The sequence below is a fragment of the Coptis chinensis genome, chromosome 9, assembly GCF_015680905.1.
Source record: "Coptis chinensis isolate HL-2020 chromosome 9, ASM1568090v1, whole genome shotgun sequence".
Lineage (NCBI taxonomy): Eukaryota > Viridiplantae > Streptophyta > Magnoliopsida > Ranunculales > Ranunculaceae > Coptis > Coptis chinensis.
In genome coordinates, this window is record NC_141464.1 from 48,360,961 (window position 1) to 48,374,432 (window position 13,472).

Sequence of the window (13,472 nt, forward strand, 5' to 3'; positions counted from 1 at the left end):
TGCTAGCTTTATAGCCCATTCATTCCTTGTTATAGAAGTGTCCCTAAACGAAAATTCTGTCATATATGTTAGCTTCCTCCTGTTCATCTCTTCTACAGTAGCGCTACGATCCCTATTTGAGCTCCTTGATGGATTAGTGATGATTTTGATCACTTATTGATCAGTTTTTTCAAAGATCGCATTCACCACTCCCTTTTGTCTGATGAGATCAACCGCAAATTCTGTGGCAAAAAGGCTAGCTTCAGTGCGAGAGAGGGACCGCATGTGTTGGGTTGCAGCGGCAACATACACTCCATTCCAGTCTCTGATAATTGCTGCAGAAACACTAGAGAGCTTAGATTTCGTAAACAAACCATAGTAGTTCACTTTGAACTGACCAAAAGGAGGAGCAATCCATTCCCCCTCACTTTCAGAAGGTTCTATCTGTTGTGTAAAGATAACCAAGGGGCTATCCACACTAGTCCATTTCTGCCAATCAGCCAAAGCCTTGGCAAGAACTTGTTCATGGTTAGGTCGAACAAACCTAAATCGACAATCATTTATATGCCACCAAAGGTGGTACAACAAAGTAAAGGCATATAGGGAAACATTCTCAGAAGAACTATCTCTACCTTTAAAAAAGTTAAACCATCTTTGAGACATAAAAGCTCCACTCTCCACTCTGAGCCCGAGCCAAGAAGAAAACCAAAGTCTTTTGTTCCAAGGGCATTCAAAGAACAAATTATCCAAATCTTCCGGTCAATCATTGCAAAAAATGCAAAAATTCTTTACATTGATGTGATGTTCCACCAAAGCACTACCAGTGGGTAGTAATTTTTTGGCAAGTTTCCATAAGAAAAGTTTCACTCTTGCTGGAATTTTGAGCTTCCATATTCCCATCAAATCCTTATTTTGTGGATTAGTTGAGCATTGACCTTCTGACCTGTTAAGAGAGCAAATAAAATCATAGGCAGACTTTACTGAAAAATTCCCATTTGGAGCCGGATTCCACAACAACTTATCATAAGAAGATGGCCGAGCTTGCACTCTCTTGATAGAATTAAGAACTATAGGAGGAACCAGAGAAGAGAGGCGCACACAATCGCAAGAGCGGTCAGGATTTATAAAATCATCCACTGTAAGTTCAAGGTCCACACATGGTGGAAGAGGGGTGACAAGATCCAGAAGAGCCCATGTTTTGTTCATCACCATCACCCATTGGTCAGTCCAAAATTTCACCGATGCACTATCCCAATCCTTCAAAGCGCACCTAATTCCACAAAAGACTTAACTTTTTTCAAACCTTGGCAGATAGGAAAAACATCAGAAGTATCTATAGTGAAATTATGTAGGGTAAGAGTTTTGGTATACTTAGACCTCATGAGTTCACTCCAGAGCGACTTTTCTGTCATAGCTCTCTAGAAAAGTTTGCAAAGGAGTGCCAAGTTAAAAAAATGAGCATCCCTGAAACCCAAACCCCCTTCGGCTTTAGTTTTGCACAAGCTACTCCATTTACAGAGGTGAATGGCATTACTATTCGGGCTATTCCATCCGAAATCCCGACATGCCTTGTCCATCTTAGAGGTAGCGGAGATGGGAATATGGAACGCAGACATAGTATAAACTGGCTTTGCTTGAGCAACAACTTTAATGAGAGTTGTCCGGCCTGCCTGGGAAAGAAGTTTCCCCTACCAATTCGCCACTGCACTTCTCACCCTATCTAGCAAAAAGCGAAAGTCCTGGACTTTAGATTTTGAAAAGATGATAGGTGAGCCAAGATACATATCAGACCCAGTCATCCATGCCACCTCCAAAGTGTGCTTCACCGACTCCTGTATATAAGGACTTGTTCTCTGACTGAAAAGAATAGATGATTTGTCTCTATTTATCATTTGACCAGTAGCATCACAATAGAGTCTCAAAATCTTATCGATATTGTGAGCTTCATTCGGTAAAATTTTCCCAAATATAATCAAATCATCCACATATAGCATATAAGAGATACTAGGAGCCTTCCTTGAGATCTTGATGCCATAAATGGCTTGTGCAACTTAAGCTTGTAGAAGAAGTCTGGATAAAGCTTCAGAGAGTATGATGAAAAGGTATGGAGACAGGGCGTCCCCTTGCCGAAGCCCCCTAATCGGTGTGATGGTCTTCAGTGGGGAGCCATTCAGCAAACAATATACTTCATAGTAGAGATGCAAAAAACGAACCAGCGCAATAACTCTGTCAAAGAAACCTAGCTTACTCATGATAGCAAGGAGAGAAACCCATTCAACTCTATCGTAAGCCTTTGACATGTCCATCTTCAAAGCAAAAAGACCCAGTTTGCTCTTCGCCATTTTTTTTATTTTATGGATGACTTTATGTACTACTCCAATATTATCTCTAATTGCATAGTTAGGTGCAAAGGCACCTTGGTTGGGAGAGATAAACTTAGGCAACAACCCTCTTAACCTATTCGCAAGGAGTTTGGAGATAACCTTGTAGAAAACATTACATAGGCTGATGGGTCTATAGTGTGAAGTGTAACAAGGGTTGTCTATCTTGGGGATGAGAGAAATGAAAGTTTGATTACGATATTTTCTAAATTATCCTTCAGTGAAAAAATTCTAGACCATCTTAACAAGGTCAGTACCCACAATCCTCCAAAATCTTTAATAAAACATGGCTGGAAAGCCATCAGGCCTTGGTGCTTTGTGACTCCCCATGGATTTAACAACTTTTCAAATCTCTGTAATAGAAGGACATCTGATGATAGACGTGTTTTCTATATCAGTTATACAAGGGTCAAAGAGATTGACGATTGTATTCAGAGAAATAGGAAGAGTCGGGTTAGATGGTGGTCTGAAAATATCCTCAAAGGAAGTGAGGAATTTATTGGCAATAGTTTGTCTGGAGGTAAGCCATGTGCCATCCCTTCTCTGAATTTTATCAATACAATTCCTTCTCCACCGAAAGCTAGCAAAGGAGTGAAAATTTTTTGTATTGTTGTCCGCATCCAGCACAGAGGCTGAGTGAGAGATGTGTTTCCAGTATAACTACTCTTTCTGATATAGGTCCATTATATTGTTTCTTATTTCCTTGATCTCCAGAAGATTGACATCAGTAACAGGTTCTGAGAGAAGTGAAGTTAACTTCGTTTCTGATTATTTAATCTGGGTAAAAATGTTCCCAAACACTTCCCTATTCCATGTCCGAAGAGAGGTTCTGAGAAGCTTGAACTTAGAATTAAGAATGAAAGATGGCGACCCCAAGAATGGGTGACTCCAGCAGTTTTCGATCACGCCTTCACATGAAACATCTTTGCTCCACATGTCATGGAATCTGAAAGGCTTTAGGCCACTATCAACCACACCAGTCATATGAAGAACAAGAGCAACATGATCAGACGAAGAAGTTGCAATATGTGAAACACATGCCATAGGGAAAATATCTAGCCATTCCACATTCGCAATAACTCGATCCAGTCTTTCTCTAATGTTGGCTTCACCTATTTTATGATTCGACCAAGTGAAAGATGGTCCAGAGAACCCAAAATCAGTCATATCAAGATCATTAATGAGGCTAACAAAATCATCCAAATGTCTAGGGGGTATAGGATTCCCCCCCTTCCTTCTCAGCAGAGCACACAACAGCATTGAAATCACCCAAAATGAGCCACGGGCTAGAGAAAATCCTTTTATAGGCTCTAAGATAACCCCATACAACACGTCTTTTGTGGGCTATCGGATCCCCATAGATGAAAGATACATGCCAAAATACATTAGAGAGGTAATTGATAAAAGTGCCCGATATTGCATGTTTACAGCCATCAATCACTTGAAAGGATATGTTATCCTTATAGAGCACTGCAATACCACCACTCTGCCCTACTGGATCTACAGCAAAAACTTGAGAATATTTAAGAGATTTTTTTCCATACATAAGTTTAGTTTCTACTAGAAATAAAACATCGGGATTAAACTGCTTCACAAGGCTTCTAAGGTTCAAAACTGTTTCCTTAGAGCCCATCCCCCGGCAATTCCAGGATATAATAATTGCACCAAAGGTTGTTGTGAAGGGACAGAAGTCACGAACCCATTCAAAGTAACAACACCTTGTGTGGATAGATTATGAGTGTCATCAGTCATTTGCTCATCAGTATCATTCACAGCCACCGTCTCAGTAGGTATCAAATGGTTACTCAGGTATAGTCTTAGTAGCATAGACAATTATTGAGCAACCGAAATCTTCTCTGTGCCAACTGCGTACACCCCACTAACCCACTGGTCTTGCAACAAGTAAATCCACCAAGACAAACTCAAACCTGCAACTATACATCTCAAAGCCTTGAACAAGAAACCACAAAACCTAAACCGATTGAAACTCAGAAGGAATCAAAACATAGGTCACAACCGACTTCTCGAAACTCAGAAGGAATAAAACTTCAATCACTTTCTTACCACCATCCGGAATGCTCATCAAAACGCTATTTGCAAATTGATTGAAACTAAAAGTTAAGCACTGTCTCTGTCTCTGATCAATACTGCATCAACATCATCCAAAATTGGTGTTTCATGAGCTCAGACAATAGACCCGGAAAAAACTTACTTTGGATGACCAGAAAAATCTCAGCTATTAATGGAAATCCCCTCGCTTCATCGATTCATCCCCCACAAACAAGCAGGAAATCGATTAATTAAGGCATAAATTCCTTTCTACAAAGCAATTTGTATCTCGTCAGAACCCGTTACTTTTCTCCCCAAAATACTGCTGATGCCATCACACACAAACAATAGATACACCTCCACTGCAAACATAGTCAGAAAAGAGGAGAAGCTGGAAAATCAATAGAAATAGACAATTCAAGAGACCTTCACGATGGTGAAAGAAAGTGATTGAGTTAATTAGTTGATCGGAGCAGAAAGCATATTTTTCTTATATAGACTAATCGGAGTTGGCCTGGATCTGATCAGAGTTGGCTTGGATCTGATTGGAGTTGGCTCTCTGAATTCCTAACTTCAATTGTGTATTTATTTGCTAATTGGCACCTACATCATCACCACACCACAAATACTGCAAAAGAGAAGCAGACACTGGACGGCCGGAATCTAAACAGAGTTGGCCTGAAACTCTCCGGAAAAACCTCTGAAGGGCCATAACTTTGGGATTCTCTACCACCTTAGGCAGGCACCGCCGTCACACTGAGAAAAAACGGGAAAAAATTGCAAAGTTGTTTCCTTTCTAAAGTTTATACCTTTTCACTTCAGATCTCGATCAATAAGAAAGTTGAGGTAGTTTGCCACTTTGCCATCTTGTACCCACCAACCGAACTAGTATTTGAGTCATGTCACTCAGACTAAAAAATAACATCCTTTTCGTCAAAATCTTATTTTTTATGCAACTACTTTTCAAAACTGTGAATTTCCGAAGCACTAATACTGTTGTGCACAAAGTTATGTCATTCTTTTAACATATAAAAAAGAAATAACCATGTCATTTTGGAATGGGGTTTTTTGACTTAACCCCCCAAGAATGTACCCCTTTTTGAGATAACCCCTCATTTTTAAAATCATTATTGATTGCCCCCTATTTAAGAGTTAATTTTTCAAATTGACAATTTTGCCCTTATGTCAAATTTGTAAAAACCCTCTATTTTTAACATACGTCTTTGAAAAATTCGAAAATTCAAAAAAATAAATAAATAAAAATCGGAAAACTCAAAAAATCCAGAAAATTGACAAAAAAAAAAAAATGAAAAAAATAACAAAAACTCGAAAACAAATTAAAAAATATTCGATAAAAGGAAAATTCAAAAAAAAATCCGAAATTTTCCAAAAATTGAAAAAGCAAATCGGAAAAAAAATTAATTTTTTTTTTTGGCAAAATAAAAAAATAACATAAAAAAATCGTAAAATTTGAAAAAAAAATAATAAACAACTCAAAATATAGGAAAACAAATGAATTTTATTATTTTTTTCAAAATTTTTGAGTTGTTTTATTATTTTTTCAAATTTTTATGCATTTTTCAATTTTATTTTAAATTTTTTCGAATTTTTTTCCTGATTTGTTTTTTTTTAAAAATTTTTGGAAAATTTCGGATTTTTTTTGAATTTTCCTTTTATCAAATATTTTTTAATTTGTTTTCGAGTTTTTTTTTTTGTCATTTTGTCATTTTTTTATTTTTCAATTTTCTAGATTTTTTGAGTTTCATATTTTTATTTATTTATTTATTTTTGAATTTTCAAATTTTTCAAAGACGTATGTTAAAAATGGGGGTTTTACAAATTTGACATAAGGGTAAAATTGCCAATATGAAAAATTTACTCTGATATGGGGGGCAATCAATAATGATTCTCAAAATGGGGGGTTATCTCAAAAGGGGATACATCCGTGGGGGTTTAACTCAAAAAACCCCTTTTGGAATTAACAAAAGAAAGAAACAATATGACAATATAAACAATTTACCGTCCCAGTAACAGGTCTCCCTGTATAGGTCGCGCGACTTATAAGTAAGTTTTTACAAGCATACCTAAGTAAAATATCATCTTAATATAATGAATCCTTAGATTAAATTTAGGTTATAAGTAAGTTTTTACAAGCATACCTAAGTAAAATATCATCCTAATATAATGAATCCTTAGATTAAATTTAGGGTGAATTAGTGTTACCCCACTAGATGGGTCAATTAGGATTTCCCCACACTAGATGAAAAATTAGGTTCTCCTCCTAAATACACAAAAAAAAAATTGGTCAACCCAATTTGATTTTTTTGTGTGTATTTAGAGAAGAGATCCTAATTGACTCTTAGTGGGGAGAAATTCTAATTGGCTCATCTAGTGGGGGGATAATATTGATTAACCCTTAAATTTACGTACTCAAAGAAAACAGAAACACAGACTCACATACACATAAAAATTGTAACCTTCTAAATCTTACAACATCTACTTTATTGGTCAGATAAGTTAAGTGAAGGGGTAACACAATCAAGCTTAGACAAACGCCAATGAGGATGTTAATCTGACAAGTGTGAACATAGTCCTTGAATTGAGTGGTAGGAAAAGATCCAGAAACACCAACTGTTGAAGCACATGGCAGTTTAACAACTACAAGGAGAAGCAATAAATGATAACTATCTGGAAAATGACTATCTCAAATGAGAAAGCAGCTTAGAGGACTTCAAACACGCTACAAAGAAGAAATCAGTAAGAAGACGAGCAAAAACAGGTGCAACAGAGTTAACAGAGGTCACATAGGACGAACAATAGATGGCCTAAAGGGGCAAGAGGAAACCAATACAACAGCTGACCAAGATGAACCTATAAGAACTTTAAATAAGTACCAAATCTAAAACACCCACAACTTTACCTACAAAATGATTTAAATCCTAATTTTTTGTACATATGATCTGCTAACTATAAAGAACATCTCTACAAAAATTCAACTCGTTCGACAATTTTTAACATTGGCAAAAGATGAATGCAAAAACTAGACATTTCTGGACCTTTATATATATATTCAAAAGTGAAAAACAATTTTATCTAAGTTAGAGGATATCAAACGAGTTGAATTTTTGTAGAGATGCTCTTTATGGTTAGTAGATCATATGCACAAAAGATTAGGGTTTAAATCATTTTGTAGGTGAAGTTGTGGGTGTTTTAGACTTTGTACTTATTTAAGGTCCTTTTAGGAGAAGAAAGAAAAGGCGTGGGTTGCGCTCTTGGCCAGGCAAAGTCGAGGACGGGGCGCGCTCAATTGCCTAGAGGTTCATCAAGACAAGAGCGCGGGTCGCGCCTTGACCAAGACTAATATAAGCGCGGGGCGCACCCTAGTCGGTTTTGATAGAGATTTGTCAGATTCGTATGTTTTCTATATAGGAAAGTCTCCAATCCTTTTAGAAACATGAGACACGAATATCCACTCATGTTGTGCTATATAAACACCTCTGTAACATAAACCAAACTCAATTAAACAAAACTTTTCTTCTCCCGTGGACGTAGGTTGCCCCATTGGCATCAAACTACTATAATTCTTGTGTGTTGTCTCTTAATTAATTGTTTAATTCTACATGGTATCAGAGAGGAGCACTTAATTTCTCCTCTAAATCAATCTAGATAAACATAATACACTATGTCAGATCCAAAATCAACCCAAAGTCTGCTGTTACAACAGAGACTGATTCTAATCCTGGTTGGAAGCTGTCATCAATTCTCTTAAATGGAACAAACTATATACCTTGGTCTAGGGCTGTTTCGCTATCGCTTGGTAGCAAGAGGAAATTAGGGTTCATTAATGGTGCAAAGATGTGTCCTGCCATTGATGATGCCGAATATGAGAATTGGGTTTCCAATGATCAGCTTGTTCGATCTTGGTTACTCAATTCTATAGAGTCTACTATTACTGGAATTTTTACTTTCTTTGATTCTGCAAAGAAGATGTGGGATTCAATTGAAGATTTATACAGAAACCAGAACAATTCTGCCCGTGTGTTTGAACTTCAACTCGCAATCGGTGTTTTGCAACAAGATGAGAAGACTTTTACAGAACACCTTGGGAATTTGAAGAAATTATGGGATGAGTTAAACATATATCGTCCACACACCACAGATGCTAAGACTCTTTTGGAATGGGCTGAAGAGGATAAAATCTTCACAGTATTTTGCAGTCTTAAACCAAAATATGAAAATCTAGAAAATGATATTCTAATGGAAAACACTCTTTCATCACTTGTTGTTGTTTGTGCAACTATTCAGAGAGAGGAAACAAGGAAGAAAACCATGAACTCCGAGGTAAAGTCCTCAATCTTTGAATCTACTGTATTATTTGCAGAAGACAATTTTCAAAATAAGTCACAGGGGTTCGAAAAAGGTAAGGGAAAAAGAGAACTGTCTCACTGTGATCATTGTTGAAAGAACTGGCACACCAAGGACCACTGTTGGGAATTATATCCTCATCTTAAAAAGGAAAATGAACTATCCAAGAAAAAGCATGCCGCTATTGCCGAGACATTAATGTCCAACTCAGATATTAGTCATCAGTTGAGTCAAATTCTCCAACAACGTAATTCACTAAGTCCATGTCATCTAGCAAAGGTCAGTTTGCCTCAACTCATGTGTTAGGTAATTTACATGCCTATTTTACTATGCCAGAAAATAGTAACTCATGGATAATTGATTCGGGGGCTACAAATCATATGGCTAATTGTCCTGCCTCTGTCCATAATTTTATGTCCAAAACCGAAAAACATAATATTTCCATAGCCAATGGCTCCACTGTTCCCAATCTAGGTAGTGGTCAAGTGGATTTTTTTTTTATTAAAGTCTCAAGAGTGATGCTCTAGTTGTTCCTTCATTCTCTGTTCAACTTCTATCTGTTGGAAAACTTACCAATTCTTTAAATTGTGATGTCATTTTTTCTCCTAACTCTGTCGTCTTTAAGGATCCGAAGGAATTTATTCTAATGGACTCTATTTGTTGAAGTCGCATAAGAAGGCGTGTCAAGCTAGTGGTTTACTTGAGAGTCAAAGTTTGCATAAAAGACTTGGGCATCCATCTAGTCATGTCCTGTCAAATTTGTTTCCGTATGTTTCTTTAAACTCTGATGATGTTTGTCATGTTTGTCAATTTTCTAAACAAACTCGTTTATCTTTTCCAAACTCGAATTCTGTATCAAATAAGTTGTTTGAGTTAATTCACTCTGATTTATAGGGACCTCCTCCCGTTAATTCTTATGATGGCTATAAGTATTTTGTGTTGTTTATTAATGATAAATCTCGTGCTACATGGTTATATTTGTTGAAATCGAAAACTGAGGTTGTGACTGTATTCAAGGATTTTCATACTATGATTACTAATCAGTTTGGTGCAAACATCAAGATGTTTAGATCTGACAATGGCACTGAGTTTTGTAAAGGTCAGTTACCTGAGTATCTTCGTAGCCAGGGGATAATTCATCAAACTAGCTATGTTAGCACACCTCAGCAGAATGGCATGGCTGAAAGAAATAACAGACACCTTTTGGAGACCACTCGTGCTCATATGTTGGGCATGAATGTTCCTAAGCAATACTGGTCTCATGGCGTCTTAACTGCTGCCTATTTGATTAATCGTCTCCCCAGTCAATCTCTTGGTTTTAAATCCCCTTTGGAAGTGCTCAAATCTAGGCCGCTAGATCTTTCTCATCTACGAGTGTGTCACAGCCCGAATTTCTAAACAATTAAAAAAAATGAATATTTGAAATATAAATATCTCAAACATCACTCGGTTCAATTGTCTAAAAACTCAGGCTATGACGGGGGATACAACACATGTCAAAACCTAAAACCCACATCATAAAAGAATCTTAACAACAAAAATAATCTCCAAAAATTCTCTTTATTACTTTATGCAAGTCTATCTTCCATCAAAAATCATCAATATAACATTCTAAGAATAACAGGTCCTCAACATCGTATTCTCATGTCATATGAAAAGAAAACTACGTTATTACATCCTTCCAATAAGAATCAGACCTAAAAGAAAACTAACGGACTGCTTCAGGCAAGAATCCCAAATCAAACGCCGCGGTTCCACCTATGTTCCCAAGAACACACCCACGTTGCCAAAACAAAACAAACATGGGTCAGCAAAATGGAATTTGCTGGTATGAGTAGACTAACCACATAAGACCATTATCATACTTTAATTATTCAAACAATCACTTTATATTATCCCCTAACTTAATCATTCACAGCTTGGAAGACAGGTAGTTCCGTCATTTTAACCGGCATAATTTCTTCCCAAGCAAGACTTCCATTATATAACTCATTATAATAACTCGTTTTAATATCTAAACCATTGAATTAAAACTTACCGATATCCACTGCTGTATAAGGGTAGGACCGCGTCCCTGCACAAAATGTTATTAAGTCCTACCCTCCTGCAAAAGAAAGTTAGAACTTCTATATAACCTTTGTAGATATTATATTAGGCATTCAAAAGTAAACCCAAACACTCGCATAATCAAAGAATACAACTAACCCGCAAGGCGAATACCTTAGTTCCTCTCTAGGGCAGTCCAAACAATCTGGTCATTCATGGCACATTCAATGAATACCCATATATAACGCTAACGGGCCATTTATGGCACATTCAATAAATGCCCACCTAACATATGACATCAACAGTCATAAAACTCAATTCCAAAACTTGAGGCGTGGAGAGTTCTAAAAGAAGTGGTAAATTGGTTTACGCATTATTGAAATTTATTACATATATTATTTTAGAGAACGAAAGAGTATCTTGATTCATGTATTATTAGTTTACGCGTTATTAATTATAGGGATGTCTAAGTGTCATATCGTTGCATATCATAAAAACTGAAATATCACATAGTAGTTAATACACATATACACGTATATATATAGGTCTTAGCCTAAAGCCAAGCATGCTAATAGCCCTAGACCTATCCTAATAGCCCAAATCATAATCCGAGTTAAAAGGTCAAAATTTGGGTTAACTGGTCAAAGTCAACCATAGTCAAAAGTCAACTCTGGTCAAAGTCAAAATCAACCTGCCAAGGGTCAACAGCAGTCAACCAACCCCAAACTCCTCTAACCCAAAAGCCCAAAGTCAAAGGCCCAAAGTCTAATACAAAAATCCAAATTTGAAAATCTAAACTAAAGCCCATAACTGAGTTCGGCCCAAGCCCAACTACAAACCAAAAACGCACTGTTCACCTCCTTCCTCCCTCACAGCCTCCACCACCACCAAAACGCACCGGTCACCCACTCCTCACTTCATCAAATCGGTTGTGATCCACATCAAAACCAAACAACATTAACAAAGGCAAAAACTCCATCCACCTACTCGATAACCCATCCTCAAAACTAGATCTACAATTTCGGACCGCCATTAATGGCTGCTACAAGCTTTCAACAGCCCCCATCCACATTCCAACATTTAAACATACATCAACAACCCACCAAATCAAACAAAAACAGTTTAAACTATTTTAAAAATGCATAAAAACCAATCCCGATTATCCAAGATGCGCCATTAACACAGTTATTCCAAGCTTTTATCAGTCCAGTAAACCAACAGCCCAAATCGATATTCCAACCTCAATCAAACAACAATAATACAACATCATAATCCAACTAATATAAATTCCAAAAATGTAGACTGGCGATTTTATTTGGGCCGCCATTAACAGTTTCTTTAGAGCTCCAACAGTTCAATAGATTTTAGTAATTATGAACAAACACCCTATAACCGACCGGTTTTAACAATACTCCAAGTTTTCTTTACCATACGACAGACAATACGCAGAATAACCACAGTGGAATGAGCAGAAAACGGACGGCAACACTTTGATACAGTAAGGTTAAAGTTATTCCCGGGTATCGACTAAAAATGAAACTAAACTACTCACAATAACAGTTTATATGAACAGTAAATTCGAAAATTCTAAACAGACGAAAATCATAGTTCTAGTAGTGGTGAGAGTTAACTCTACTCACCTATAGCGCTCTCCGATTATCAGCCAGCTACTAGAAAAACCTTTCCTTTTTTCTTTTCAGTAAAACTCCAATTTTTTTTCTAAAACCCTTGCTGTGTTTTTTTCCCAAAAACTCTACGTGAGAAAACTCCCTGAAAAACAAGGACAACACTTATCCATTTATCTACGAGCTTTTATCCGTATCTGATAGATATCCTATATCTGTTTTATCTATTATCTATTTTCATTATTATCTTTATTATTATTATTATTAGGAAAATAAAAGAAATAAAACACGGGGTGTTATAAAGTGTTTGGGTGTGTTTGTTATGTGTATCAGCAAGCTATTCATCGAGATAAATTTGATGCTCGGGCTACTCAATGTGTGTTTGTTGGTTATTCTACCACACAGAAAGGCTACATATGTTACAATCCGGCGACAAGGAAACTGGTTATCTCTCGTGATGTCTGATTTGTGGAATCTGAAGGTTTCTTTCAGGATTCAGCTGTGCCTGGGAATCGGTCCCAGGGGGAGTGTTTGGCAGATTTGGCACCTCTCCCAGCTTTTATGGCTGATTTGGCTCCTCTCCTAGCAGTTGGTGAAGGCATTGTTCCTGTCCCAACAGTTGGTGAAGGTATAGTTCCTGCCACTGAAGAATTGGGAGCTATTGAAGCGAGGGCGTGGGCGCGCTCCCAGATTGATCAAACTGAGGGCGGGGCGCGCTTTGGTGCTCCTCTAGCTCCTCCAGCTCCTCCAGTTTCTAGACAATCTGAACAAGAGAGACGACCTTCAGCAATTCTTAAGGATTACTATAAATCTGATAGAGAACTGCATCCTCCAGTGACTCACAAGAATTTTTATATTTTGCATGATGTTTCATATCCTTTACAGGAGTATATAAAGTATGCCAATATCACTTCATCTCATCATGCTTTCTTAGGTACAGTCGATGACGTGCAAGAACCCAAGAACTTTAGAGAAGCTAACTCTCACTACAAGAAAATAGACTTTATGCCACGGATGTCCCGGATTT

General features: G+C 37.2%; 2 protein-coding genes across 2 annotated transcripts; both read right to left on the reverse strand.

The window, feature by feature from the left end:
• Positions 1-1,667: 1,667 nt before the first annotated feature.
• LOC147476412 (uncharacterized) lies at positions 1,668-2,321 on the reverse strand. The gene is made up of 2 exons (XM_086585720.1): positions 2,193-2,321; positions 1,668-2,003 (listed from the first exon to the last, which is right to left on the reverse strand). Exons 1-2 carry the CDS (start codon positions 2,319-2,321, stop codon positions 1,668-1,670), a joined length of 465 nt encoding a protein of 154 aa, XP_086441846.1.
• Positions 2,322-3,128: 807 nt separating this feature from the next.
• LOC147476413 (uncharacterized) lies at positions 3,129-3,620 on the reverse strand. The gene has a single exon (XM_086585721.1). It carries the CDS (start codon positions 3,618-3,620, stop codon positions 3,129-3,131), a length of 492 nt encoding a protein of 163 aa, XP_086441847.1.
• Between the last annotated feature and the right edge of the window lie 9,852 nt (positions 3,621-13,472).